This window comes from Dendropsophus ebraccatus, chromosome 10 (genome assembly GCF_027789765.1).
Source record: "Dendropsophus ebraccatus isolate aDenEbr1 chromosome 10, aDenEbr1.pat, whole genome shotgun sequence".
In the NCBI taxonomy this organism is placed as follows: Eukaryota; Metazoa; Chordata; class Amphibia; order Anura; family Hylidae; genus Dendropsophus; species Dendropsophus ebraccatus.
In genome coordinates this window covers 89,443,758-89,468,477 of record NC_091463.1, presented here as the reverse complement: position 1 = coordinate 89,468,477, position 24,720 = coordinate 89,443,758, and the positions used below count along the sequence as shown (strand labels likewise).

The window sequence follows — 24,720 nt, the reverse complement described above, 5'->3', positions numbered from 1 at the left end:
GCACAAGACGGTGAGTTATCTTATCCCTATGATTTATTATGACTTAATGATGAGTCATTTATTTTATTACCATCAAAATTTTCCTACCTGTACGGGCAAAAAGCGCAACTAGGTACACAAGGAGGTAAAGCTGTGAAGTCTTCATGATGTCTCCAATTAGTTTCCTTCGGTCTCAGTTAATATCTTTTGAAACATCCACCACATATCAAGATCTACAGAAAGTTGACTGCAGGGTGGGTTTTATGTTGAGTTGGTGACAACCCCATGGGTGTCATTGATAAGAGGTGACACCCTCCGATATTGTTATCAATTGTTCTATTCTAGGAAAATATTAATACATTAGTTCCTTTAACTTTATTCACCTGTCGGGTCCGGTGACACATGTGTAGAAATATGCACTTAAGACCAAATAATTGCGAGAATAGGGCAGAAGTGACGTGCTGCAGAGACAGATGTTACAGCCACAGTATGCTCCAAACAATAGCATGAGAGGAAAGGTGTGTCGATTGTCACTAAAATATAGGAGTAGATAGATGATAGGAAAATAACTCATGTAAAGAAGTACTTAGGAAAGTTTAGAGAAAAAAAGTAATCCTTGTAGTTATGGCTCTTGCAATATGGTGCTAGAATTTTATTAAGTGAATTTATTGTGTAACAGGTGAACACCAATAAAACAACACGGTAAACATTGTTAAGAAAAAAAAAATTATATTTATATATATATATATATATATATATATATATATATATGTGTGTGTGTGTGTGTGTGTGTGTGTGTATGTATATATGTGTATGTGTATATATATATATATATATATATATATATATATATATATATATATATATACTTTTCTTTTTTTGCGCCTCCCACCCAACAAATAATAGAATAAAAATGATCAAACCGTTATATGAGCCCCAAAATGATATAAAGGAAAAGTAAGGCTTAAATTAGTTCTAAAATAATTAAATTGATGTGACAAAAAAAAAATTATGACTCTCAGAATATGGAGACACAAAATCCAATTTTTTTAAAGTCTATTATTATTATTATTATTAATATTATTATTATCTTTTTATAGTGACAAGATATTGTACAGCTCATTATAATTCTGAGGGGGCATAGCATAGGGTGACATTGAAAAAAGAATAAGGACAGTAAGTTAGAGATTCTTTATGCATCCCTAGCCTACTGTTAATAGATTCTTCATCATATAATAAGGTTTAGAGCCAGGGTGGTAAAAGGTTGGCATTGTTATTCTGGGAAAGGCAAAAATAGATAGCCCTTCCCACTCTGGTAGTACTAGTGTACTGCTTTTGGTTTTGCTGATTATATTAAGAAGGGGGGACATCACGCAAAATTTTTTAACTCAGATTGACATATGTCAATTTGGTGAATTCCTGGTTTGGTATGCCACTTTGGCTTATATTTTTTATGTATTTCTGTGTGGTCCATTTAACATATAGACCACTATAGGAGTATTAACCCTTTGAGGATGAGGCCCAAAATGACCCAGTGGACCATGCAAATTTTCATTTTTGCATTTTCGTTTTTTCCTCCTCCCCTTCTAAGAGCTCTAGCACTTTCATTTTTCTATCTATAGGGCCATGTAAGGGCTTTCTTTTACAGGAATAGTTGTACTTTGTAATGGCGTCTTTCATTCTACCATAACATTTATGATGGAAACCCCAAATTATTATTTATGAAGATATAAATTGGTGAAATTGTAAAAAAGAATGCAATATGGTAACGTTTGGGGGGTTCCTGTGTCTAAGTAATGCACTATATGGTAAAATCGACATGATACCATTATTCTATAGGTCAGTCCGAACACAACCATATGCAGGTTTACACAGATTTTCTAATAATATATATTTTTTAATGAAGTCCTTTTTTTTGCAATTAATTATTAATAAAATGGGCCTATTGTGACGCTTATAACGGTTTTATTTTTTCACCTATGGGGTTGTATGGGGTGTCATTTTTCCGCCATGATCTCTAGTTTTTATTAATACCATATTTGTAAAGATCTGATGTTTTGATCACTTTTTATTTACTTTATATATACACTTTTTATTTACTTTATATATATATATATATATATATATATATATATATATATATATATATATATAATGTAACAAAAAATTGGTAATCTAGGCAGTTTTTTTGCTCTTTTCGTTTACGCCGTTCACAGTTAGTGATGACGCTTGTTATATTTTAATAGATCAGACAATTACGCACGCTACGGTATATTATATGGTTATTTATTCATTTTTATATGTTTTATTTATATAATGGGAAAGGGGGGTGATTTGAACTTTTATTGGGGGAGAGGCTTTGGGGTAGTGTAATAATGATTTTATTTTATTTTTACACATTTTAAGTCCCTTTAGGGGACTTTTACATACAATAATTACTTTAAACACACTGATCATTGCTAGGCTATAGGCATGACATTGATCAGTGCGATAGGTGATCTGCTCATTGAGCCTGCCTGTGCTCACTGCAGGCGTCCCCCACCTCCTATGAAGCGCACTCCGCTCCGGAGCGCGCTTCATAGGTCAGGGCATACAGGTATATATATATGAGCTTACAAGCCAATATCCTAACCGGTGAGCTTACATCTTTAATACCAATACATAATAGGACTAGTGGAGGAGACCAGTGCGAGTTTCCTTTAATCACATTGTTAAAGACTCAAGCTTTTTACACTCCTTCCATGTCAAAAGTTTTATGAAACGACAGGTGTAGTACACTTTAAATACGGCCCCCCTCCTGTAAATAGTGCTAATGCGAGTAAAGGTTTACACCTATACTAGGGACACAGATTCACACCTGTGATACTCACCCACATTCCTCAGCTGGCTATGAGTTGTCTAAAATAGAACCGAGTTCAAAGGAAAAATTATATATCAAAGAAAATCTTGTCATAATAAGATTGGGGAATGTCCACTGTATATATTTGTCAAAATCATGGCTATAGGTCCTCAGAAATCGTCATATTAAGTATTGGCGGATAACATGGGCCGATTGCAGTCTTTGATATCGAATGGTTGCTTAGGAAATGCCCAGATAGCCTGGGGGGAAATGTTTTTAGAAAAAACTGAACTAAAGAACAAGAGGACACGGTGACAGATTAGGGCTCGGCCACACTAGTGTTTTTCTTTTTTTCTAACAGATCCGTCTATATTAATTAAACAGATGAGCATAAACTGATGAGCAGACTGATGCAAACTGATTGCAAAATGTTCATCTTTTTCTAATGGTCCGTTTGTATTTTGGCTTAAAAAAACTGTCTTTTCTACATCAGTTTGCATCCGTTTTTCTATCCGTTTATTTTTCTTCTTTGGTTTCTTGCTGCTTCTGCACATGCTCAGTGCAAAAACGGATGAAAAAAAACGGATGTGAACGGAAATACCTTCCATTTTAGATCCGTCCTCATTGACTACAATGTAAAAAAAACCGGAAGTGCACTTTCCGTTCGTGAGCCGTTTTTTAAAGCGGAAAGAAAAATACTGCAAACACTATTTTTTCTTCCGTTCAAAAAAACTGATCTTGAACGGGATTGCATGCAAACGGAGCACAATTAGAGCAAACGGAGCACACTAATATATCATGAGAATCTATGGGGATTTTAACTGATCTGACAGTTTCCGTTTTGCTTACTCCAAAACGGAAAAGGTAGACGGAATGGTGCCAGATGGTCAAACGCTGATGTGAACGTAGCCTTAGGCCTCATTCACACGTCAGTGTCAGTTTTTACTGTCAGGAAATCCTGATCAGGAGGCCTCAAATGTCATCAGGAAAGTATCAGGATTTCCTGACAGTAATTCTTTTTTAGGAAACCATCAGGAAAAACCTTCAGGATTTCCTGATGAGAAAAAAAAAAGTGATTTCAATATGGTCTAATATGCCAACATACATCACAAGTACCCATAGTGCTCCTAGTGCACCATGCCACCATCTCCCCCTCATGTACCATACCACCGTCTCCCCTTCATGTACCATACCGCCGTCTTTCCTTCATGTACCATACCATCATCTCCCCTTCATGTACCATACCATCATCTCCCCTTCATGTACCATACCGCCGTCTCCCCCTCATGTACCATACTGCCGTCTCCCCTTCATGTACCATACCGCCGTCTCCCCTTCATGTACCATACCACCGTCTCCCCTTCATGTACCATACCACCTTCTCCCCTTCATGTACCATACCGCTGTCTCCCCTTCATGTACCATACCACTGTCTACCCTTCATGTACCATACCACCGTCTCCCCCTCATGTACCATACCACCGTCTCCCCCTCATGTACCATACCACCGTCTCCCCCTCATGTACCATACCACCGTCTCCCCCTCATGTACCATACCACCGTCTCCCCCTCATGTACCATACCACCGTCTCCCCCTCATGTACCATACCACCGTCTCCCCCTCATGTACCATACCACCGTCTCCCCCTCATCTACCATACCACCGTCTCCCCCTCATCTACCATACCACCTCCTGCCCCTGTGTGCCCTTACCCCCTTGTGTACTGTGTCACCATCTCCCCCTCATACCATGTTTCATCCTTTTATCTGTTGCAGAACTACAGCTCCCATCAGGCCCGGATTGGTAATCTGGCAAAGCGGGCAAATGCCCGCTGGGCTGCCAGTATTGCAAATCCGGGGGGCGCCGGTCCTGGCCCCCATGTGCGCCGGCCCTCAGCAGCGGCTGCAAGAATAGCGCAGCCGGCCGCTGCGCTATTCATTCAGCCTCTCCAGGGGCGGCGCCCTGGCCATTTAACTGTGAGCGTTCAAGATGAACGCTCACAGCTTGCAGCGGCCGCACTCTGCCTCTGACTGACAGAGCCAGGGAGCCATTGGCCCCCGGCCCTGTCAGTCACTCCTGTGGCCGGCCAGTCTTCCTAGCTGGAAGGTGTCAGGGCTGGCCCGGGGCTGCAGACGTGCCGCGCGCAGGCACGTCTGCAGGCACCTCTAACAGGACCCCAGCGGCTGACGTCACTTCCCTGACGCGCCGCTGAGGACCTGTGAGAAGAGACGCCGCCAACGCGCTGCAGCAGGGAGAAGAGGCTGCAGACTAAAGATCCGGGACCGGAAGGAAGAAGCTGCCGGGAGCGAGGTGACAGATGAGAATGTGTTGTTTTTTTTTTTAACCCCTTAACATGTGGCCATGGTGGGGGGGGGGAGGCACAGGGGGGGGGGGGGGCTATTATATATTGGGGGGGAGGCACAGGGGGAGGCTATTGTATATTAGGGGGAGGCACAGGGGGAGGCTATTCTATATTGGGGGGGGATGCACAGGGGGGCTATTCTATATTGGGGGGAGGCACAGGAGGAGGCTATTCTATATTGGGGGAGGCACAGGGGGAGGCTATTCTATATTGGGGGGGATGCACAGGGGGGCTATTCTATATTGGGGGGAGGCACAGGGGGAGGCTATTCTATATTGGGGGGAGGCTATTCTATATTGGGGGGGAGGCACAGGGGGAGGCTATTCTATATTGGGGGGGATGCACAGGGGGGGCTATTCTATATTGGGGGAGGCACAGGGGGAGGCTATTCTATATTGGGGGATGCACAGGGGGGCTATCCTATATGGGAGGATGCACAGGGGAGGCTATTCTATATTGGGGGGATGCACGGGGGGGCTATTCTATATTGGGGGGATGCACGGGGGGCTATTCTATATTGGGGATGCACAGGGGAGGCTATTCTATATTGGGGGGATGCAGGGGAGGATATTCTATATTGGGGGGATGCACAGGGGAGGCTATTCTATATTGGGGGGGATGCACGGGGGGCTATTCTATGTGGGGGGATGCAGGGGGGGCTATTCTATATGGGAGGATGCATGGGGGGCTATTCTATATGGGGGGATGCACAGGGGGGCTATTCTATATGGGGGGATGCTCAGGGGGGCTATTCTATATGGGGGGATGCTCAGGGGGGCTATTCTATATGGGGGGATGCTCAGGGGGCTATTCTATATGGGGGGATGTTCAGGGGGGGCTAATCTATATTGGGGGATGCCGGGGGGCTATTCTATATTGGGGGATGCACGGGGGGGGGGGGGCTATTCTATATGGGGGGGATGTACAGCAGGGGGGCTATTCTATATGGAGAGATGTGCAGCGGGGAGGGGAGGCTATTATATATGGAGGGATGTATAGATGAGGATGTATAGAGGAAGATGTTGTTGGAGCAAGAAGCCTAAAATGTCTGTCTGGCAGATCCCGTGGGGAGGAATCATGGCCAGAGAAGCCTTCATGATGGCCGGAGCCAGATGGAGAAGAAAAGGAAAAGTGGACATCTCTTCATGCAGAGAAGACACCTACTGTGAGTGACAGGATGTAATTGCACTATAATCAAGTATAAGGTCTGCAGAACCTTTATACAGCTGGGATCTACATCTGTATCAGGGTGTCAAATTCAGGCCCTCCAGGTGTTGCAAAACTACAATTCCCGTCATGCTTTGGCTGTCCAGTCATGATGGGGATTGTAGTTTTGTAACAGCTGGAGGGCTGGAGTGTGACACCTGTGTTCTCTGGTCACTGCTTTGGGAGAATATTGGTCTTTATATAGTGGCTGTTATTTGGTGCCAGTATAGTGGTATTATCCAGTCACTGTATGCTGAGGGTAGTGGGCATGGTGTGATGGTATAGTGGTATTATCCAGTCACCGTATGCTGAGGGTAGTGGGCATGGTGTGATGGTATAGTGGTATTATCCAGTCACCGTATGCTGAGGGTAGTGGGCATGTGTGATGGTATTACTCGTCCTGTGTATTCTGGTATTATTGGTAATACTAGTGTTTTATATAGTGGATTATATTCAGTCTCAGTGCAGCGGTATTAGTCACTATGTGGTGATAATGGCCGTGCTCATGGCGTGGTGATATTATTTGTTACTTATATACTGGTAGTATAGGAAATATTGGTGGGTTTGCTTAGTGACAGTATGGCAGTAACGTGTACAGTATGGGGATAATATTTGCTTACTGGTGTTATTAACTATGACAGTATTATGCACAGAAAATTCGAGATAGATAGATAGATAGATAGATAGATAGATAGATAGATAGGAGATAGATAGATAGATAGATAGATAGATAGATAGATAGATAGATAGATAGGAGATAGATAGATAAATAGATAGATAGGAGATAGATAATAGATAGATAGATAATAGATAGATAGATAGGAGATAGATAGATAGATAGATAGATAGATAGATAGATAGATAGATAGATAGGTGATAGATAGATAGATAGATAGATAGGAGATAGATAGATAGATAGATAGATAGATAGATAGATAGGAGATAGATAGATAGATAGATAGATAGATAGATAGATAGATCGATAGGAGATAGATCGATAGGAGATAGATAGATAGATAGATAGATAGATAACAGCACCACCCCTGTCTTCAGGTTATGTGAGGTATTACAACTTGGCTCCATTTACTTCAATGGAACTGAGCTGCAATACCTCACACAAACTGAGGTGTGCCACTGTTTCTGGAAGAAGGTGGCCATGTTTTTCTCCTTTAAAGAGAATCTGTGAGGTCCGTACCAGGTCTAGGGCTGTAGATCTCAGCAGACAGATGTGAGGAGATATCACTGACAGGACCTTTAATGCAGTGTAAACTTTTATAATTGTCCTTTTCATTACCAACTAAAGATTCACAACAGCAGCAGCACCCTATACGCCCATCAGTCAGGGCAGGAAGGGGAGGGGGCAGAAGGTGCTGCTGTGGCTCCGCCTCTGTGACACTTCAGCTGGTAATGAAAATAATGATTACAAGGGTTTACAATGGACTAAAGGTCCGGTCCCTGACCTGTACGCTGGGATCTACAGCTGTGCACCTTGTATAGACCTCACAGGTTCCCTTTAAGGGCACGTTCATACCTAATCCAATGCAGATTTGATGCTTCTGATTTAATCAGTTGAAATAAACACATAAATATCCACAGCAGATCATGTTATAGCATTGTTTTTAGGTGCTGATGGTGGGGTTCACATGTTTAAAGGGAACCAATCAGCCCGTTTGAGCTGATATGGTTCCCTTGAGCATTGTATAAAGCACCTGGAGCGGCCTCGGCATGTACCGCCCACGGCCGCAGCAGGTGCTTTATAACTGAGAAAATGACTTTTATTCCCCGGCTTTTGACTAGATACAAGCGGGGAAGTAGTCATGGTGGTCGGCTCCCCGCTCGTATCTAGTCACTGCGCTCTGCCTGTCAGCGCGCTCAGAGGGGATGATTGACAGGCAGAGAGGTCCTTTACTTGCCTCTCTGCCTGTCAATCATCCCGCCGAGCACGCTGACAGGCAGAGCGCAGTGACTAGATACGAGCGGGGAGCCGACCACCATGACTACTTCCCCGCTTGTATCTAGTCACAAGCCGGGGAATAAAAGTCATTTTCTCCGTTATAAAGCACCTGCTGCGGCCGTGGTCGGTACGTGCCGGGGCCGCTCCAGGTGCTTTATACAATGCTCAAGGGAACCATATCAGCCCAAACGGGCTGATTGGTTCCCTTTAAGGGAGTAGTGGGGGACATGGCTAAATGAAGCAGATTTGATATACCATGATATGGTATGTGGGCTGCTGGGGTTTGATTGCCAGGGCTGATTTTAAGTCCCAGTCCGGCCCTGGCTCCCATTATGTGATGTAGTCCTGCATATTATTACACACTATGATGAGAGATGTAGTTCTACTGTGCCACTGTCTCCCCCCTCCTATACCATGTCAACCTTTAAGCACATGATAGGAGTTGTAATTCTGCTACCTGGATGACCGCAGGTTGCAAAACTACAACTCCCATCATGCCCTGATGGCAATCCATGATGGGAGCGGTAGTTCTGCAACCTGGATGGCCACAGGTTGCAGAACTACAACTCCCATCATGGATGGCCATCAGGGCATGATGGGAGTAGTAGTTTAAGGGGTAGTCTCACCTGTCCTGGATCCTGCTGTTCTCCTTCATTTCTGTTGAGGTCCCCGAGGTGGCAGGATGCCGAGGTGAGATGGGGGTCGGGCCGGTCAGCGCAGGGGATTCGTAGGGGGGGGGCAGGGGGGGGGGGGTAGCGCCGCTAAAGTCGCGCGGGGGGTTGGGGGAGTTGAGACCGGGCAGCGCTGCTGAGGGAGGGGGAGGGAATGGGGGTTTGGGGTCGGGGAGGGGGCTGGCATCCAGGTGCAGGGGAGAGGGGAGTGATGGTGGGACCAGGGGCCTGCAGCGCCGCTGAGGGATAGGGGGTCGGAGGCCGGGCAGCGCTAGATCCTGACTCCCCTCCAGACCTCAGCAGCGCCCCTGGTCCGGGGGCATGAACGGAGAGGTCAGGCAGCCAGCAGGGCAGCGGTGAGGTCCCAGGATCCAGCGCTGCCAGGGTCCGGGGCAGCGCGCTGATGCCAGGTAGGGGGCTTGGGGGAGTCGGACGGCCGGCCAATCCGGAACTCCGGACGCTTTCCTGATGTACATCAGGAAAGCGTCCTGTTTTCTGGCGCTCCCAGAGAGTTCTATGGGGGCGTCCGTGCCGGAATTCCGGATGAAAATATGACAGGATCTAAAAAATCCTGACCTATTTTCCGGAACGGACACCCTTCCAGAAAAATCCGGAAGGGTGTCCATGATTAATGTAATCCTATGGGTCTGGAAATCCGGACAGTTTTTCCGGACGTGTGAATGGGGCCTTAGTCTGGGGAAAGATCAGAAGCAACGTGAGAAAATATTACTTTACTGAAAGAGGAGTAGATGCTTGTAACAAACTTCCAGCAGATGTGGTTGGTACATCTACAATAACAGAATATAACCTGCCTGGTATATACATATATCTATCCTAAGATTATAAGAAGGGAAATACTAATAGAGCAGACTAGATGGACCAGGTGGTCTTTTTCTGCCAACAATCTTCTATGATTGTTGTGGGTTTTATACACCAAAGGGTAAATCCATAAAAAGAGGGGTGTCCTTTGTTATTATGTGACTGGTGTCCTCTCAGTGATGTCACCACTGCAATAACAGCTGCTGGTACATTATTCTAGGTCAGGACTAATTGACCGTTGGTTGTGTCTTTAATTGAAAAGTCTTTGAATTTAAAAGTAAAAAAGATGAAAAAAGAAAAACTGTGTGCGAACAACAACAAAAAAAAATCTGCTGTTTGCAATAGACGTCCGAAAATAATTGACATGATCATTATTATGACGGCCGCGCAGATAACGCCCATAATTTTATACATTCTGTGCATTGGACGGGCGTTATTCTATTGACTTCAATACAATGCATTGCAGTCAGTAAAATCGGGGCAATAACGGACGTCTTTTTAAATAGGAAAAGATCATGCCTTTTCTTTTTTTTTAGACGTTGTGTGAATAGCCTTTGGGGGATACATACTACCCTTGTAGGGGCTGCCCATATTTCTCTGCTGTAACCCACAGCCAGGATATCACTTAATTTTGTTTTTACTTTATTTCACTTTATTTTTTTTTCTTCCTTTCATCACTGTATACATTGTATGAGACCGGCCGTTCCGTGACCCGGCCGGGTCAGAGAAGATCATCCTGGCCGGTATTGCAGTACAGGCCGGATGATCCTTAGCGCCACTGAGTTCTGATGCGGGCGCATCCGTGTTCGCCCCACTGCACACAATGGAGCGAGCTGCCGGAGCCGCTTGCTCCATTGTGTGAACTGACAGGTTTTTCTGCGGCCAGTATTCACTGAATAGCAGCCGCAGAAAACTGACATGTCAGTTTTTTACAGCGCCACTAAGGATCCCGGCCGGAGTGTATACCATGGAGGACAGTGTTTTTTACGCTGGGCTTTCAAATGTTACCGCAGCTCCGGAGCTCACGGGATTTATGTAGAGGTTATTTAGCAGGCGTAGGTTTCAGGATTATTCTTTCACTGGAAAAATAATAAATGCGATGCACGCATAGGCCGCGCCCCCTTTGTTTGCTGCGCCCCCCCCCCCCCCCCCCCCCCCCGTAACGCCTCCTCTCCGCCCCACTGGCAAAGGTGGTGCAGATGGGAAAAAAATATTCACAAAAATACTACTTGCAAAATTTTTTACACCGATCTGCCCCATCTGCGCCCAAATCAGGCATTTACACTTTTTCATACATTTCCCCCCATGTGTATACTCTCCGACCGGGACTCCCTCAGCCTGCAGCACCAAGTAAGTACCGCAGAAATCACGGCCGTGATTCCCACGAAAATTACGTTGTGTGAACATAGCCTATGTGTGTATTGTTGTAATCTTTTTGTTTTTAATCTATTACTTTTAGTATTGCACTTATGTTTATGAATGCATTACCATTGTGTTATATGGAGATGAGAGTGGAAGTTTGGATATAGCGAGATATCCATAATAGGCCCCTATCATCTGACAGTATAAGTGGTGGCAGCATATAGTTGTATGAGATATTGGGGCGCAGGAAAACCTATGTGAATAATCCAACATAATTCTTCCAGAGGGGATTGTATGTGAATCTATGTGGTAGATTTATACACTTCATAGTGGTAATTACCCCAGTGACGTGACCTGAGAGTAGTGCTCATCACACCAATGATAATATAGGGGTAAGTTCACAAGGGGGGGGGGTTGTGATGATCTTATTATGAGACACAGCTGTATCAAACGTTATATGATTAAGGTTGCACGAGTGGGGGTGTGCGTATATATATATATATATATATAGATATATATATATATATATATAGATATATATATATAGATATATATATATATATATATATATATAAATAAAACATACATAATACATAAACATAGTGATGCAGCTCACTGAAATGTCACATTGTATGATGATAGTGAATGCAATTTCTATAGCTGTATAATATCTATGATCCTCAGGTTACGCTATGTTCTTCCTATTCCTTTGACATAATGGTGGATATCTGTTCAGATACATTTATACCCCCGCAGCCTCTTCATCTTTTCTTTCTGTTCTTTTTTTTTATTTGGGATATTTTACTTTGAGGTACATGGGTATTTGGGGGCAATATATATTTATATTCGATTTTTGCCTATTTATTATGATCATCTCACACCAACTTGATGTGCAATTTACATTTTTCTTCACCCTGGTAGTACTAGGCTGTTACTGCTTGGTTTTGTATCTGGTTGATTATGAAGAGAAAGGGAGACGCTAATCCTTTTTATGACATTATTTATTCATTTACAAAAAACAGGATCAAGCTCATAAATAGTGAAATTTACCTTCCCCTTTTATTTCTTTCCCAGTTTGGTTGGGGATGATCTACTTGGGGAACATGTTTATTTAGCAGTTCCAAGATATGGTGTCCAAGGGTTCCAAGACATAATATTTACCGTACTTCATGCTTGTATTTATTTGTTATGGAAACGTTTTATAATTACTTTTTTATCATGTAATGTGATGTAAGCAGTAAGTATATACGGTTCGATAAAGTGATCTGTTATAGTGCTTCGATATACCCAAATGTGTTAACGAACTTCTCGGAACATGGTCTGCCAGCGGCAGCAACTTGGATTACACACGCCATAACGGGGGACCAGGTTTCCCAGCATTTGCATTTTAGGAATTGGGTTGGGTATGTTCAGATATGCCACCATACCTTTAACCAGCCACAACAGACCCATCATTAAGGGTCAATTGACCCGAAACGCGTAAAGAACACCATGTTCATCCAGCCCTGCAGACAGTTGGGCATGGAGACAAACAGGTTCACAGTCCACAATCTGACAACTGGGTGAAGACTTCTAGTGTGTTGTAGATGTCAACAAGCTCTCACCAAGATATACACTATCATAAAGTAGCCTCTGAGAGTATTTTTATACAGCAGATCCAGTGTCTAATAAGACCACACTTATAATCATTACATATCTGCCTGAGACATAAATACAAGAGGACCTTTGCAGCAATCAATAAAATTTTATTTATTTACTTATTTATGTATTTTTGTCACTGAGTATATGCTCTTAGTTCCCTAGTGTTTATTTGTACCCTATCTCAGTGTCTTAAAAAGAAAAACAATATTTCATTTATGCTTCACAAATTAATATTTTAATCACATTTTTTTACATGTTAAAAACGGTGACAATATCATCAATAGCAGCGTATGATGCTCAGGCCAACATTATCTGAGTGAATAAAATACATAAAATATAAAATATTACATTTACTATATACACAAATGTACAATGACTGGATGGCCTGTTGTTAAATGGGCACTGCCATTTCCAATAAATAATGGTAAATCAGCAGGGGAGGTAACATACAACTATACTAATACTATACTAATCTTTACTTCATCTTTACCGCAATTTACTTCATTTATTTTTTGTTTTTGTTTTCTGCATAAAATACAATGTTATAAAATCAGCCACTAGGTGTCTCACTTACTGGAAAATGCAGCTGAGGCTCCATCACTAAAGTCATTTGGTCTTTGGTAACAGCAAATAAAGAGACCAAATGCAGGAAGTGATGTCATGTGTCCCTCTGCTCTGCACAGATTGGCCCAATGAAGATGAATGCTGATTGGCCAGAAGCAGTACCCGCCCCATGTAACTCCTTGTCTTTATAATACTCTTGTCTTCTTATATGTCCATTTGGACGGCTCAGGCACCAGTGTGACCATTCTGTCTGCACACCCATAAAAACTAGATGTCTTTAGGAGAGTTGTGTGTATATGCATTACACTGTATATATAATGGTAGGGCCATACATCAGAGGGTGGAGAAATGTAGGGAGACATAGTTAGACTAACAATAAGGATAATGATAATAATTATATTCGTTTCCCTGTTTAATATATGATGGAATTGAGTTATAATAATCTGATTTTAGGGCAGAGATAGAACCATAGGTGGCTCAGTGTTTAACATTGGTCCTTACAACATTGTGAACCTGGGTTCAAATCCCACCAAGAGTAACACCTGCATTCTTTACTTGATGAAACCTATGTCATCACCTGGCTCCAGATAAAGTGGTGAGAGTCCATGGATCAGCTGTTGCTCTTACGCTGCATGTGGCCATAGCTAATATTGAATAAAATAAGATTCCTTTAGTGGTGAGTGTCGCTGTATTTTTTCTCTGCGTTAGCTATACTTGAATGGACTTCCTTATGTTCAGCTGAGCACCATCAGATTATATCAGCGGCACCACATTTCTCGGTCACACCATCAATATTTTGCTATGAGTAGTGCAAACTGTCAATGATTTCTTTGTGTGTGGCCCATGAGAGGCATACTTCAAGGTAAGATAAAAAAGAGAACTCGCAAGCCATACTCAACAAATCCATGGCTTGCACTGATGAGTTATAAGAAGGCTGTATACCATTTAGAGTTATTTTAACCAGTAATTCAGGATACTTAGTTGACCACAATCTCATAACACTTTCCATGTCTCCATCCATTGTTGTTCTATATGGATTGACTAGCTGCTTATATGCAGCCAAATACATAATTATGTGAACACCTTTAGATTTAGGAAGGAATTCATGTTTATTGTAAAGGGCCGAGCGGTAGTATGCAGAGGAGGTGTGCGAAATGGCTTTTGCACATCTATGCGTCCCGAGACCATGTTTTTAACCTAACAAAGTTCACAGTTTGAAAGCCGAAGCTTGGTGAGTGCCACAGTGAATTTTTTTGAAAGTAACTATCATTCTGTCGCAGTGGCAGGATATGTCTTCAAACTTCCCAGAAATCCACAAGCCAGCTGCTAAAGTGAGCGGTATTCGGACTTGGCAACAGTACCATAGACCATTGTAGACAGTTGTAGAGAAGACCTCGTAGGCTGATCCTTAATACTTTACTTTTCATAATACACTATATATAACCATTACTGTGCTAGAACTATTATGAATAAATTAAATATCGTTATAATATATATTTTGAGTCTAATGTGCAATACAGTGCAATGAGAACTTTTGACTGTCGGGACCATGAGGTTGAGCTTTCACCACCGTTTTACTTCTGCGATTGTCCAAAATTGCTGGTAACGGTCGTCCCTGAGGCTTATGGGCTTCTCTCATGTTCCCTCATGTTCTATTCCTATTTCAGCGTCGGTCACTAAGGAATACTGGATACAGCGTACGTTCCAGAGGAGGAGCTGCAAAATGCTATTAGCTGCCGGGAAAAAGAAGTATGTAAAATAAATTGTATCATATACTATATAGTGTACAATTATTCATAGGGGTCTAACCATTGGTACCTCCAAATTTAACCGAATCTATAGTACCTCCCTCCTTACCAAGGCAGCGTCTGTGGGAGGGGACTGTATGGAGACGTATCTTAGCCAGGGCACTATATGGAAGGAATGGATATTTCCCATAACCACTCAACTACCACCTAATCCTATACGACTGTCCCATATTTTAGATATTGGTAGGTGTCTCATTGGTCTTGTTCCCACAATGAATAGGGATAAATGATAATGGAAGAAAAAGACCCTAAACACATATAGAGGTACTTACCCCAAATATTAGGCCTGCAAGGAGGGCTGCAACCAATACAGAGACCAGAGCAAGAAGAATAATTCCCCAATAAGGAACTACAAAACAAAAAATATTGTTACTGTCCATATTAGAAACTCAATATACTATTAAATATTTCTGTCAAAATCCTATGTAAGTATTATGGTGGACAAGAGAGTGCCCTACAATATACATTATAAGGCTATGTGCACACTTAGTATGAGACTGGCCGTTCCATGACCCGGCCAGGTCACAGAACAGATCATCCCGGCCGGTACTGCAGTACTGGCCAGATGATCTTTCGGGGCATAGAGTTCTGATGCGGGCGCATCAGTGTGCGCCCGCATCAGAACTCTCCACAGCACACAATAGAGCCGCTCGCTCTATTGTGTGAACTGACAGGGTTTTCTGCGGCCGCTATTCACTGAATAGCGGCAGCAGAAAACTGACATGTCAGTTTTCTACGGCGCCGCTAGGGATACTATGTGTATACACTCCAGCCGGGATTCCCTCTGGCTGCAGCACTACATAAGTTCCCCAGGAATCACGGCCGTTGTAACAAAGGCCATGATTTCCGCTGCACTTATGTAGTGTGAATATAGCCTAAACTGTCATACTGTGCAGTCATTTGGGCATCTGAGGAGGCACATATAGATTTTTCCAGGGATTCCTTCAAAATGAAAGATTTAGAATAATAGTAATAATATTGCAGGATACGAGAGCAGTCACAAAAGACTAGGCTTGTTTTCTGTAGCTCACTTGTCTGCTTTGCTGTATAGACTTGGACTGAATAAACAAAGTAACTTCATTACAGGGTAAGTGGGTTAATGAAAGCTCAAATGCTACAGGACCCCATATACAGCTTCTATGTCACACTCTGGGCTTTTCAGAGTTTAAGATTTTATCACATCACTTCCTGTAGACAGCATTTATGTATGTTGCTTTCTATAAGGATGTTTGTATCTGCAAAATTGGCACCTATAAATTCTGTTTCTTCTACTGCGTTAATTTTATTATGACAGCTAAAATTCAATAGATAGACATACCGTTTAAAGATATAATACTTACTTGCCGATTGGGCTGAGGTTGTTTGGGTTGAGGTATTAGTAGTTACAGAGGTGATTCCATTAGAAGCTATAAAGATAAAATAAATGCAAAATGTTTTAAGAGACTATAAAAAAAGAAGCATTGCATTGCAAAAGAAAATAGTTCCATACACAAATAGTAAAGGTAATTACTTCAATGAGAGTCCAAAAAACTAAAAATGAGGTTGATTTGTGAAAAAGCAAAAACCACATGATGTGACAGGTTTCCCAAGCAGAAAGGGACAGCATTGTATGAGATAATAAAGTGCTATACCTTCACAACACCAATATGGGTAAATGGCAAAATAAGCACTTCAATTGTTAACCTATGCCAGTGAAAGCAGTGAAATGGATCTTTTATGCTACATGCATTTAAAAATATAATAACTTACTTGTGATACTAGTTGATGCGGTGGTTGAAGGTTGAGTAGAAATGGTTGTTGTTGTTGGACTAGTAGTTGTTGGTGTGCTTGTACTTGCTGTAGTAGTAGTTAAAGCGGGTGTTGTTGCAGTAGTAGTAGATGCAGTTGTTGAAGGCTGAGTAGAAACGGTTGTTGTCATTGTTGCAGGGGTAGTGGTTGGTGTGGTTGTACTTGCTGTAGAAGTAGTTGAAGTGGTTGTTGTTGCAGTAGTAGTTGATGCAGTTGTTGAAGGCTGAATAGAAATGGATGTTGTCGTTGTTGGACTAGTACTTGTTGGTGTGGTTGTACTTGCTGTAGTAATAGTTGAAGTGGGTACTGTTACACTAATTGTTGATGCAGTGTTTGCAGGCTGAGTAGAAACGGTTGTTGTCGTTGTTTGAGTGGTAGTTGTTAGTGTGGTTGTACTTGCTGTAGCAGTAGTTGAAGCGGGTGTTGTTAGAGTAGTAGTAGATGCAGTTGTTGAAGGCTGAGTAAAAATAGTTGTAGTTGTTGATGGACTAGTAGTGGTTGATGTGGTTGCACTTTCGGTAGTAGTAGTAGTTGAAGCAGGTGTTGTTACAATAGTAGTAGATGCAGTTGTTGAAGGCTGAGTAGAAATGTTTTTTGTCGTTGGAGTGGTAGTTGTTGGTGTGGTTGTACTTGCTGTAGTAGTAGTTGAAGCAGGTGTTGTTACAGTAGTAGTAGATGCAGTTGTTGAAGGCTGAGTAGAAAAGGTTGTTGGAGTGGTAGTTGGTGTGGTAGTTGTTGGTGTGGTTGTGCTTGCTGTAGTAGTAGTGGAAGCGGTTGTTGTTACAGTAGTGGTAGATGCAGTTGTTGAAGGCTGTGTAGAAATGGTTGTTGTTGAAGTGGTACTTGTTGGTGTGGTTGTACTTGCTGTAGTAGTAGTTGAAGCTGGTGTTGTTACAGTGGTAGTAGATGCAGTTGTTGAAGGCTGAGTAGAAACCGTTGTCGTTGTTGATTTGGTAGATGTTGGTGTGCTTGTACCTGCTGTAGTAGTAGTTGAAGCGGGTGTTGTTACAGTAGTAGTAGTAGATGCAGTTGTTGAAGGCTGAGTAGAAAGGGTTGTTGGAGTGGTAGTTGTGGTTGTACTTGCTGTAGTAGAAGTAGTTGAAGCTGGTGTTGTTACAGTAGTATTAGATGTAGTTGTTGATGGCTGAGTAGAAACGGTTGTTGGAGTGGTAGTTGTTGGTGTGGTTGTACTTGCTGTAGTAGTAGTTGAAGCGGGTGCTGTTACAGTAGTAGTAGATGCAGTTGTTGAAAGCTGACTAGAACCCGTTGTTGGAGTGGTAGTTGTTGGTGTGGTTGTACTTGCTGTAGTGGTAGTTGTTAAAGGCTGAGTAGAGACCAATGTCGCTGTTGGTGTGGTAGTTGTTGGAGTGGTTGTACTTGCTGTAGTAGTTGAAGAGGGTGTTGTTACAGTAGTAGTAGATGCAGTTGTTGAAGGCAGAGTAGAAAAAGTTTTTGGAGTGGTAGTTGTTGTGGTTGTACTTGCTGTAGTAGTAGTACTTGAAGCGGGTGTTGTTACAGTAGTAGTAGATGCAGTTGTTGAAGGCTGAGTAGAAACTGTTGTCGTTGTTGGTGTGGTATTTGTTGGTGTGTTAGTACTTGCTGTAGTAGTAGTTGAAGCGGGTGTTGGGACAGTAGTAGTATATGCAGTTGTTAAAGGCTGAGTAGAAACGATTGTTTGAGAGGTAGTTGTTGGTGTGGTAGTACTTGCTGTAGTAGTCGTTGAAGCGGGTGTTGTTACAGTAGTAGTAGATGCAGTTGTTAAAGGCTGAGTAGAAATAGTTGTTGTTAGAGTGGTAGTTGTTGGTGTGGTTGTACTTGCTGTAGTGGTAGTTGAAGCGGGTGTTGTTACAGTAGTAGTAGATGCAGTTGTTGAAGGCTGAGTAGAAACCGATGTTGGAATGGTAGTTAATGAGGTTGTACTTGTTGTAGTAGTAGTTGAAGCGGATGTTGTTACAGTAGTAGTAGATGCAGTTGTTGAAGGCTGAGTAGAAACCATTGTTGTTGTTGTTGGAGTGGAAGTTGTTGGTGTGGTTGGACTTGCTGTAGTAGTAGTTGAGGCGGGTGTTGGGACAGTAGTAGTAGATGCAGTTGTTGAAGGCTGAGTAGAAAGGGTTGTTGGAGTTGTAGGTGTTGGTGTGGTTTTACTTGCTGTAGTCATAGTTGAAGCGGTTGTTATTACAGTAGTAGTAGATGCAGTTGTTGAGGGCTGAGTAGAAATAGTTGTTGTTGGTGTTGTTGGACTTGCTGTAGTAGTAGTAGTTGAAGCAGGTGTTGTTACAGTAGTAGTAGATGCAGTTGTTGAAGGCTGAGTAGAAACCGTTGTTGGAGTAGTAGTTGTTGGTGTGGTTGTACTTGCTGTAGTAGTAGTTGAAGCGGCTGTTGTTACAGTAGCAGTAGATGCAGTTGTTGAAGGCTGAGTAGAAACTGTTGTTGTTGTTGGTGTGGTATTTGTTGGTGTGGTAGTACTTGCTGTAGTAGTAGTTGAAGCAGGTTTTGGGACAGTAGTAGTAGATGCAGTTGTTGATGGCTGAGTAGAAACGTTTATTGGAGAGGTAGTTGTTGGTGTGGTAGTACTTGCTGTAGTAGTCGTTGAAGCGGGTGTTGTTACAGTAGTAGTAGATGCAGTTGTTGAAGGCTGAGTAGAAATAGTTGTTGTTGAAGTGGTAGTTGTTGGTGTGGTTGTACTTGCTGAAGTAGTAGTTGAAGCGGGTGTTGTCACAGTAGTAGTAGATGCGGTTGTTGAAGGCTGAGTAGAAACCGTTGTTGGTGTGGTTGTACTTGCTGTAGTAGTAGTTGAAGCTGGTGTTGTTACAGTAGTAGTAGATGCAGTTGTTGAAGGCTGAGTAGAAACAGTTGTTGGAGAGGTAGTTGTTTGTGTGGTTGTACTTGCTGTAGTAGTAGTTGAAGCGGGTGTTGTTACAGTAGTAGTAGATGCAGTTGTTGAAGGATTAGTAGAAACGGTTGTTGGAGAGGTAGTTGTTGGTGTGGTTGTACTTGCTGTAGTAGTAGTTGAAGCGGGTGTTGTTAAAGTAGTAGTAGATGAAGTTGTTGAAGGGAGAGTAGAAATTGTTGTTGTTGGAGTAGTAGTTGTTGGTGTGGTTGTACTTGCTGTAGTAGTAGTTAAAGCAGGTGTTGATACGGTAGTAGTAGATGCAGTTGTTGGAGGCTGAGTAGAAATGGTTGTTGTCGTTGTTGGAGTGATAGTTGGTGTGGTTGTACTTGCTGTAGTAGTAGTTGATGCGGGTGTTGTTACAGTAGTAGTAGATGCACTTGTTGAAGGTTGAGTAGAAACAGTTGTTGTTGGAGTGGTAGTTGTTGGCGTGGTAGTACTTGCAGTACTAGTAGTTGAAGCGGGTGTTGTTACAGTAGTAGTAGATGCAGTTGTTGAAAGCTGAGTAGAAATGGTTGTTATCGTTTTTGGAGTGGTAGTAGTTGGTGTGGTTGTACTTGCTATAGTAGTAGTTGAAGCGGGTGTTGTTACAGTAGTAGTGGATGCAGTTGTTGAAGGCTGAGTAGAAATGTTTGTTATCGTTGTTGGAGTGGTAGTTGTTGGTGTGGTTGTACTTGCTATAGTAGTAGTTGAAGCGGGTGTTGTTACAGTAGTAGTAGATGTAGTTGTTGAAGGCTGAGTAGAAACCGTTGTTGGAGTAGTAGTTGTTGGTATGGTTGTACTTGCTGTAGTAGTAGTTGAAGCAGGAGTTGTGACAATAGTAGTAGATGCAGTTGTTGAAGGGAGAGTAGAAATTGTTGTTGGAGTGGTAGTTGTTGGTGTGGTTGTACTTGCTGTAGTAGGAGTTGAAGCGGGAGTTGTTACAGTAGTAGTAGATGCAGTTGTTGAAGGCTGAGTAGAAACGGTTGTTGGAGTGGTAGATGTTGGTGTGGTTGTACTTGCTGTACTAGTAGTTGAAGCGGGAGTTGTTACAGTAGTAGTAGATGCACTTGTTAAAGGTTGAGTAGAAACAGTTGTTGTTGGAGTGGTAGTTGTTGGCGTGGTAGTACTTGCGGTACTAGTAGTTGAAGCGGGTGTTGTTACAGTAGTAGTAGATGCAGTTGTTGAAGGCTGAGTAGAAACCATTGTTGGAGTAGTAGTTGTTGGTATGGTTGTACTTGCTGTAGTCGTAGTTGAAGCGGGTGTTGTTACAGTAGTAGTAGATGCAGTTGTTGAAGGCTGAGTAGAAACTGTTGTCGTTGGTGTGGTAGTTGTTGGTGTGGTTGTACTTGCTGTAGTTGTGGTTGAAGCAGGTGTTGGGACAGAAGTAGTAGATGCAGTTGTTGAAGGCTGAGTAGAAAGGGTTGTTGGAGTGGTAGTTGTTGTGGTTGTACTTGCTGTAGTAGTAGTTGAAGCGGGTGTTGTTACAGTAGTAGTAGATGCAGTTGTTGAAGGCTGAGTAGAAATGGTTGTTGGAGAGGTAGTTGTTGGTGTGGTTGTACTTGCTGTAGTAGTAGTTGAAGCGAGTGTTGTTACAGTAGTAGTAGATGCAGTTGTTGAAGGCTGAGTAGAAACTGTTGTTGTTGGTGTGGTAGTTGCTGGTATGGTTGTACTTGCTGTAGTAGTAGTTGAAGCAGGTGTTGGGACAGAAGTACTAGATGCAGTTGTTGAAGGCTGAGTAGAAAGGGTTGTTGGAGTGGTAGTTGTTGTGGTTGTACTTGCTGTAGTAGTAGTTGAAGCGGGAGTTGTTACAGTAGTAGTAGATGCAGTTGTTGAAGGCTGAGTAGAAACGGTTGTTGGAGAGGTAGTTGTTGGTGTGGTAGTAGTTGAAGCGGGTGTTGTTACAGTAGTAGTAGATGCAGTTGTTGAAGGCTGAGTAGAAACCGTTGTTGGAGTAGTAGTTGTTGGTATGGTTGTACTTGCTTTAGTCGTAGTTGAAGCGGGTGTTGTTACAGTTGTAGTAGATGCAGTTGTTGAAGGCTGAGTAGAAACTGTTGTCGTTGGTGTGGTAGTTGCTGGTGTGGTTGGACTTGCTGTAGTAGTAGTTGAAGCAGGTGTTGGGACAGAAGTAGTAGATGCAGTTGTTGAAGGCTGAGTAGAAAGGGTTGTTGGAGTGGTAGTTGTTGTGGTTGTACTTGCTGTAGTAGTAGTTGAAGCGGGAGTTGTTACAGTAGTAGTAGATGCAGTTGTTGAAGGCTGAGTAGAAACGGTTGTTGGAGAGGTAGTTGTTGGTGTGGTAGTAGTTGAAGCGGGTGTTGTTACAGTAGTAGTAGATGCAGTTGTTGAAGGCTGAGTAGAAACCGTTGTTGGAGTAGTAGTTGTTGGTATGGTTGAACTTGCTTTAGTCGTAGTTGAAGCGGGTGTTGTTACAGTAGTAGTAGATGCAGTTGTTGAAGGCTGAGTAGAAACTGTTGTCGTTGGTGTGGTAGTTGCTGGCGTGGTTGTACTTGCTGTAGTAGTAGTTGAAGCAGGTGTTGGGACAGAAGTAGTAGATGAAGTTGTTGAAGGCTGAGTAGAAAGGGTTGTTGGAGTGGTAGTTGTTGTGGTTGTACTTGCTGTAGTAGTAGTTGAAGCGGGAGTTGTTACAGTAGTAGTAGATGCAGTTGTTGAAGGCTGAGTAGAAACGGTTGTTGGAGAGGTAGTTGTTGGTGTGGTAGTACTTGCTGTAGTAGTAGTTGAAGCGGGTGTTGTTACAGTAGTAGTAGGTGCAGTTGATGAAGGCTGAGTAGAAACCGTTGTTGGAGTGGAAGTAGTTGGTGTGGTAGTACTTGCTGTAGTAGGAGTTGAAGCGGGTGTTGTTACAGTAGTAGTAGATGAAGTTGTTGAAGGGAGAGTAGAAATTGTTGTTGGAGTAGTAGATGTTGGTGTGGTTGTACTTGCTGTAGTAGTAGTTGAAGCAGGTGTTGTTACGGTAGTAGTAGATGCAGTTGTTGAAGGCTGAGTAGAAATGGTTGTTGTCGTTGTTGGAGTGGTAGTTGGTGTGGTTGTACTTGCTGTAGTAGTAGTTGTAGCGAGTGTTGTTACAGTAGTAGTAGATGCGGTTGTTGAAGGCTGAGTAGAAACCGTTGTTGGAGTGGTAGTTGTTGTCGTAGTAGTATTTGCGGTACTAGTAGTTGAAGCGGGTGTTGTTACAGTAGTAGTTAATGCAGTTGTTGAAGGCTGAGTAGAAATGGTTGTTATCGTTGTTGGAGTGGTAGTTGTTGGTGTGGTTGTACTTGCTATAGTAGTAGTCGAAGAGGGTGTTGTTACAGTAGTAGTGGATGCAGTTGTTGAAGGCTGAGTAGAAATGGTTGTTATCGTTGTTGGAGTGGTAGTTGTTGGTGTGGTTGTACTTGCTATCGTAGTAGTTGAAGCGGGTGTTGTTACAGTAGTGGTAGATGTAGTTGTTGAAGGCTGAGTAGAAACCGTTGTTGGAGTAGTACTTGTTGGTATGGTTGTACTTGCTGTAGTAGTAGTTGAAGCAGGTGTTGTGACAGTACTAGTAGATGCAGTTGTTGAAGGGAGAGTAGAAATTGTTGTTGGAGTGGTAGTTGTTGTGTTTGTACTTGCTGTAGTAGTAGTTGAAGCGGGAGTTGTTACAGTAGTAGTAGATGCAGTTGTTGAAGGCTGAGTAGAAACAGTTGTTGGAGAGGTAGTTGTTGGTGTGGTTGTACTTGCTGTAGTAGTAGTTGAAGCGGGTGTTGTTACAGTAGTAGTAGATGCAGTTGTTGAAGGCTGAGTAGGAACGGTTGTTGGAGTGGTAGTTGGTGTGGTTGTACTTGCTGTACCAGTAGTTGAAGCGGGACTTGTTACAGTAGTAGCAGATGCGGTTGTTGGAGGCTGAGTAGAAACCGTTGTTGGAGTGGTAGTTGTTGGTGTGGTTGTACTTGTAGTAGTAGTTGAAGCGGGTGTTGTTACAGTAGTGGTAGATGCACTTGTTGAAGGTTGAGTAGAAACAGTTGTTGGAGTAGTAGTTGTTGGTATGGTTGTACTTGCTGTAGTAGTAGTTGAAGCAGGTGTTGTGACAGAAGTAGTAGATGCAGTTGTTGAAGGCTGAGTAGAAAGGGTTGTTGGAGTGGTAGTTGTTGTGGTTGTACTTGCTGTAGTAGTAGTTGAAGCGGGTGTTGTTACAGTAGTAGTAGATGCAGTTGTTGAAGGCTGAGTAGAAACAGTTGTTGGAGAGGTAGTTGCTTGTGTGGTTGTACTTGCTGTAGTAGTAGTAGTAGTTGAAGCTGGTGTTGTTACAGTAGTAGTAAATGCAGTTGTTGAAGGGAGAGTAGAAATTGTTGTTGTTGGAGTGGTAGTTGTTGGTGTGGTTGTACTTGCTGTACTAGTAGTTGAAGCGGGAGTTGTTACAGTAGTAGTAGATGCAGTTGTTGGAGGCTGAGTAGAAACCGTTGTTGGAGTGGTAGTTGTTGGTGTGGTTGTACTTGTAGTAGTAGTAGTTGAAGCGGGAGTTGTTACAGTAGTAGTAGATGCGGTTGTTGGAGGCTGAGTAGAAACCGTTGTTGGAGTGGTAGTTGTTGGTGTGGTTGTACTTGTAGTAGTAGTTGAAGCGGGTGTTGTTACAGTAGTGGTAGATGCACTTGTTGAAGTTTGAGTAGAAACAGTTGTTGTTGGAGTGGTAGTTGTTGGTGTGGTAGTACTTGCTGTACTAGTAGTTGAAGCGGGTGTTGTTACAGTAGTAGTAGATGCAGTTGTTGAAGGCTGAGTAGAAACCGTTGTTGGAGTGGTAGTTGTTGGTGTGGTTGTACTTGCTGTAGTAGTAGTTGAAGCGGGTGTTGTTACAGTAGTAGTAGATGCAGTTGTTAAAGGCTG

The 24,720-nt window shown here is 42.7% G+C and overlaps 1 protein-coding gene across 1 annotated transcript in view; it reads right to left on the bottom strand.

Annotated features, from left to right (window-relative positions):
- Positions 1 to 15,074: 15,074 nt before the first annotated feature.
- Positions 15,075 to 24,720, bottom strand: part of LOC138766527 (pneumococcal serine-rich repeat protein-like) — a 63,665-nt gene continuing 54,019 nt past the window's right edge. Inside the window, exons 16-22 of the mRNA XM_069944118.1 lie at positions 22,948 to 24,609; positions 21,499 to 22,860; positions 19,773 to 21,378; positions 16,956 to 19,682; positions 16,547 to 16,612; positions 15,479 to 15,555; positions 15,075 to 15,131 (exon numbers count right to left, since the gene is read on the bottom strand). Coding sequence (XP_069800219.1) covers positions 15,075 to 15,131; positions 15,479 to 15,555; positions 16,547 to 16,612; positions 16,956 to 19,682; positions 19,773 to 21,378; positions 21,499 to 22,860; positions 22,948 to 24,609 — 7,557 coding nt within the window. The remainder of the gene's footprint in view (positions 15,132 to 15,478; positions 15,556 to 16,546; positions 16,613 to 16,955; positions 19,683 to 19,772; positions 21,379 to 21,498; positions 22,861 to 22,947; positions 24,610 to 24,720) is intronic.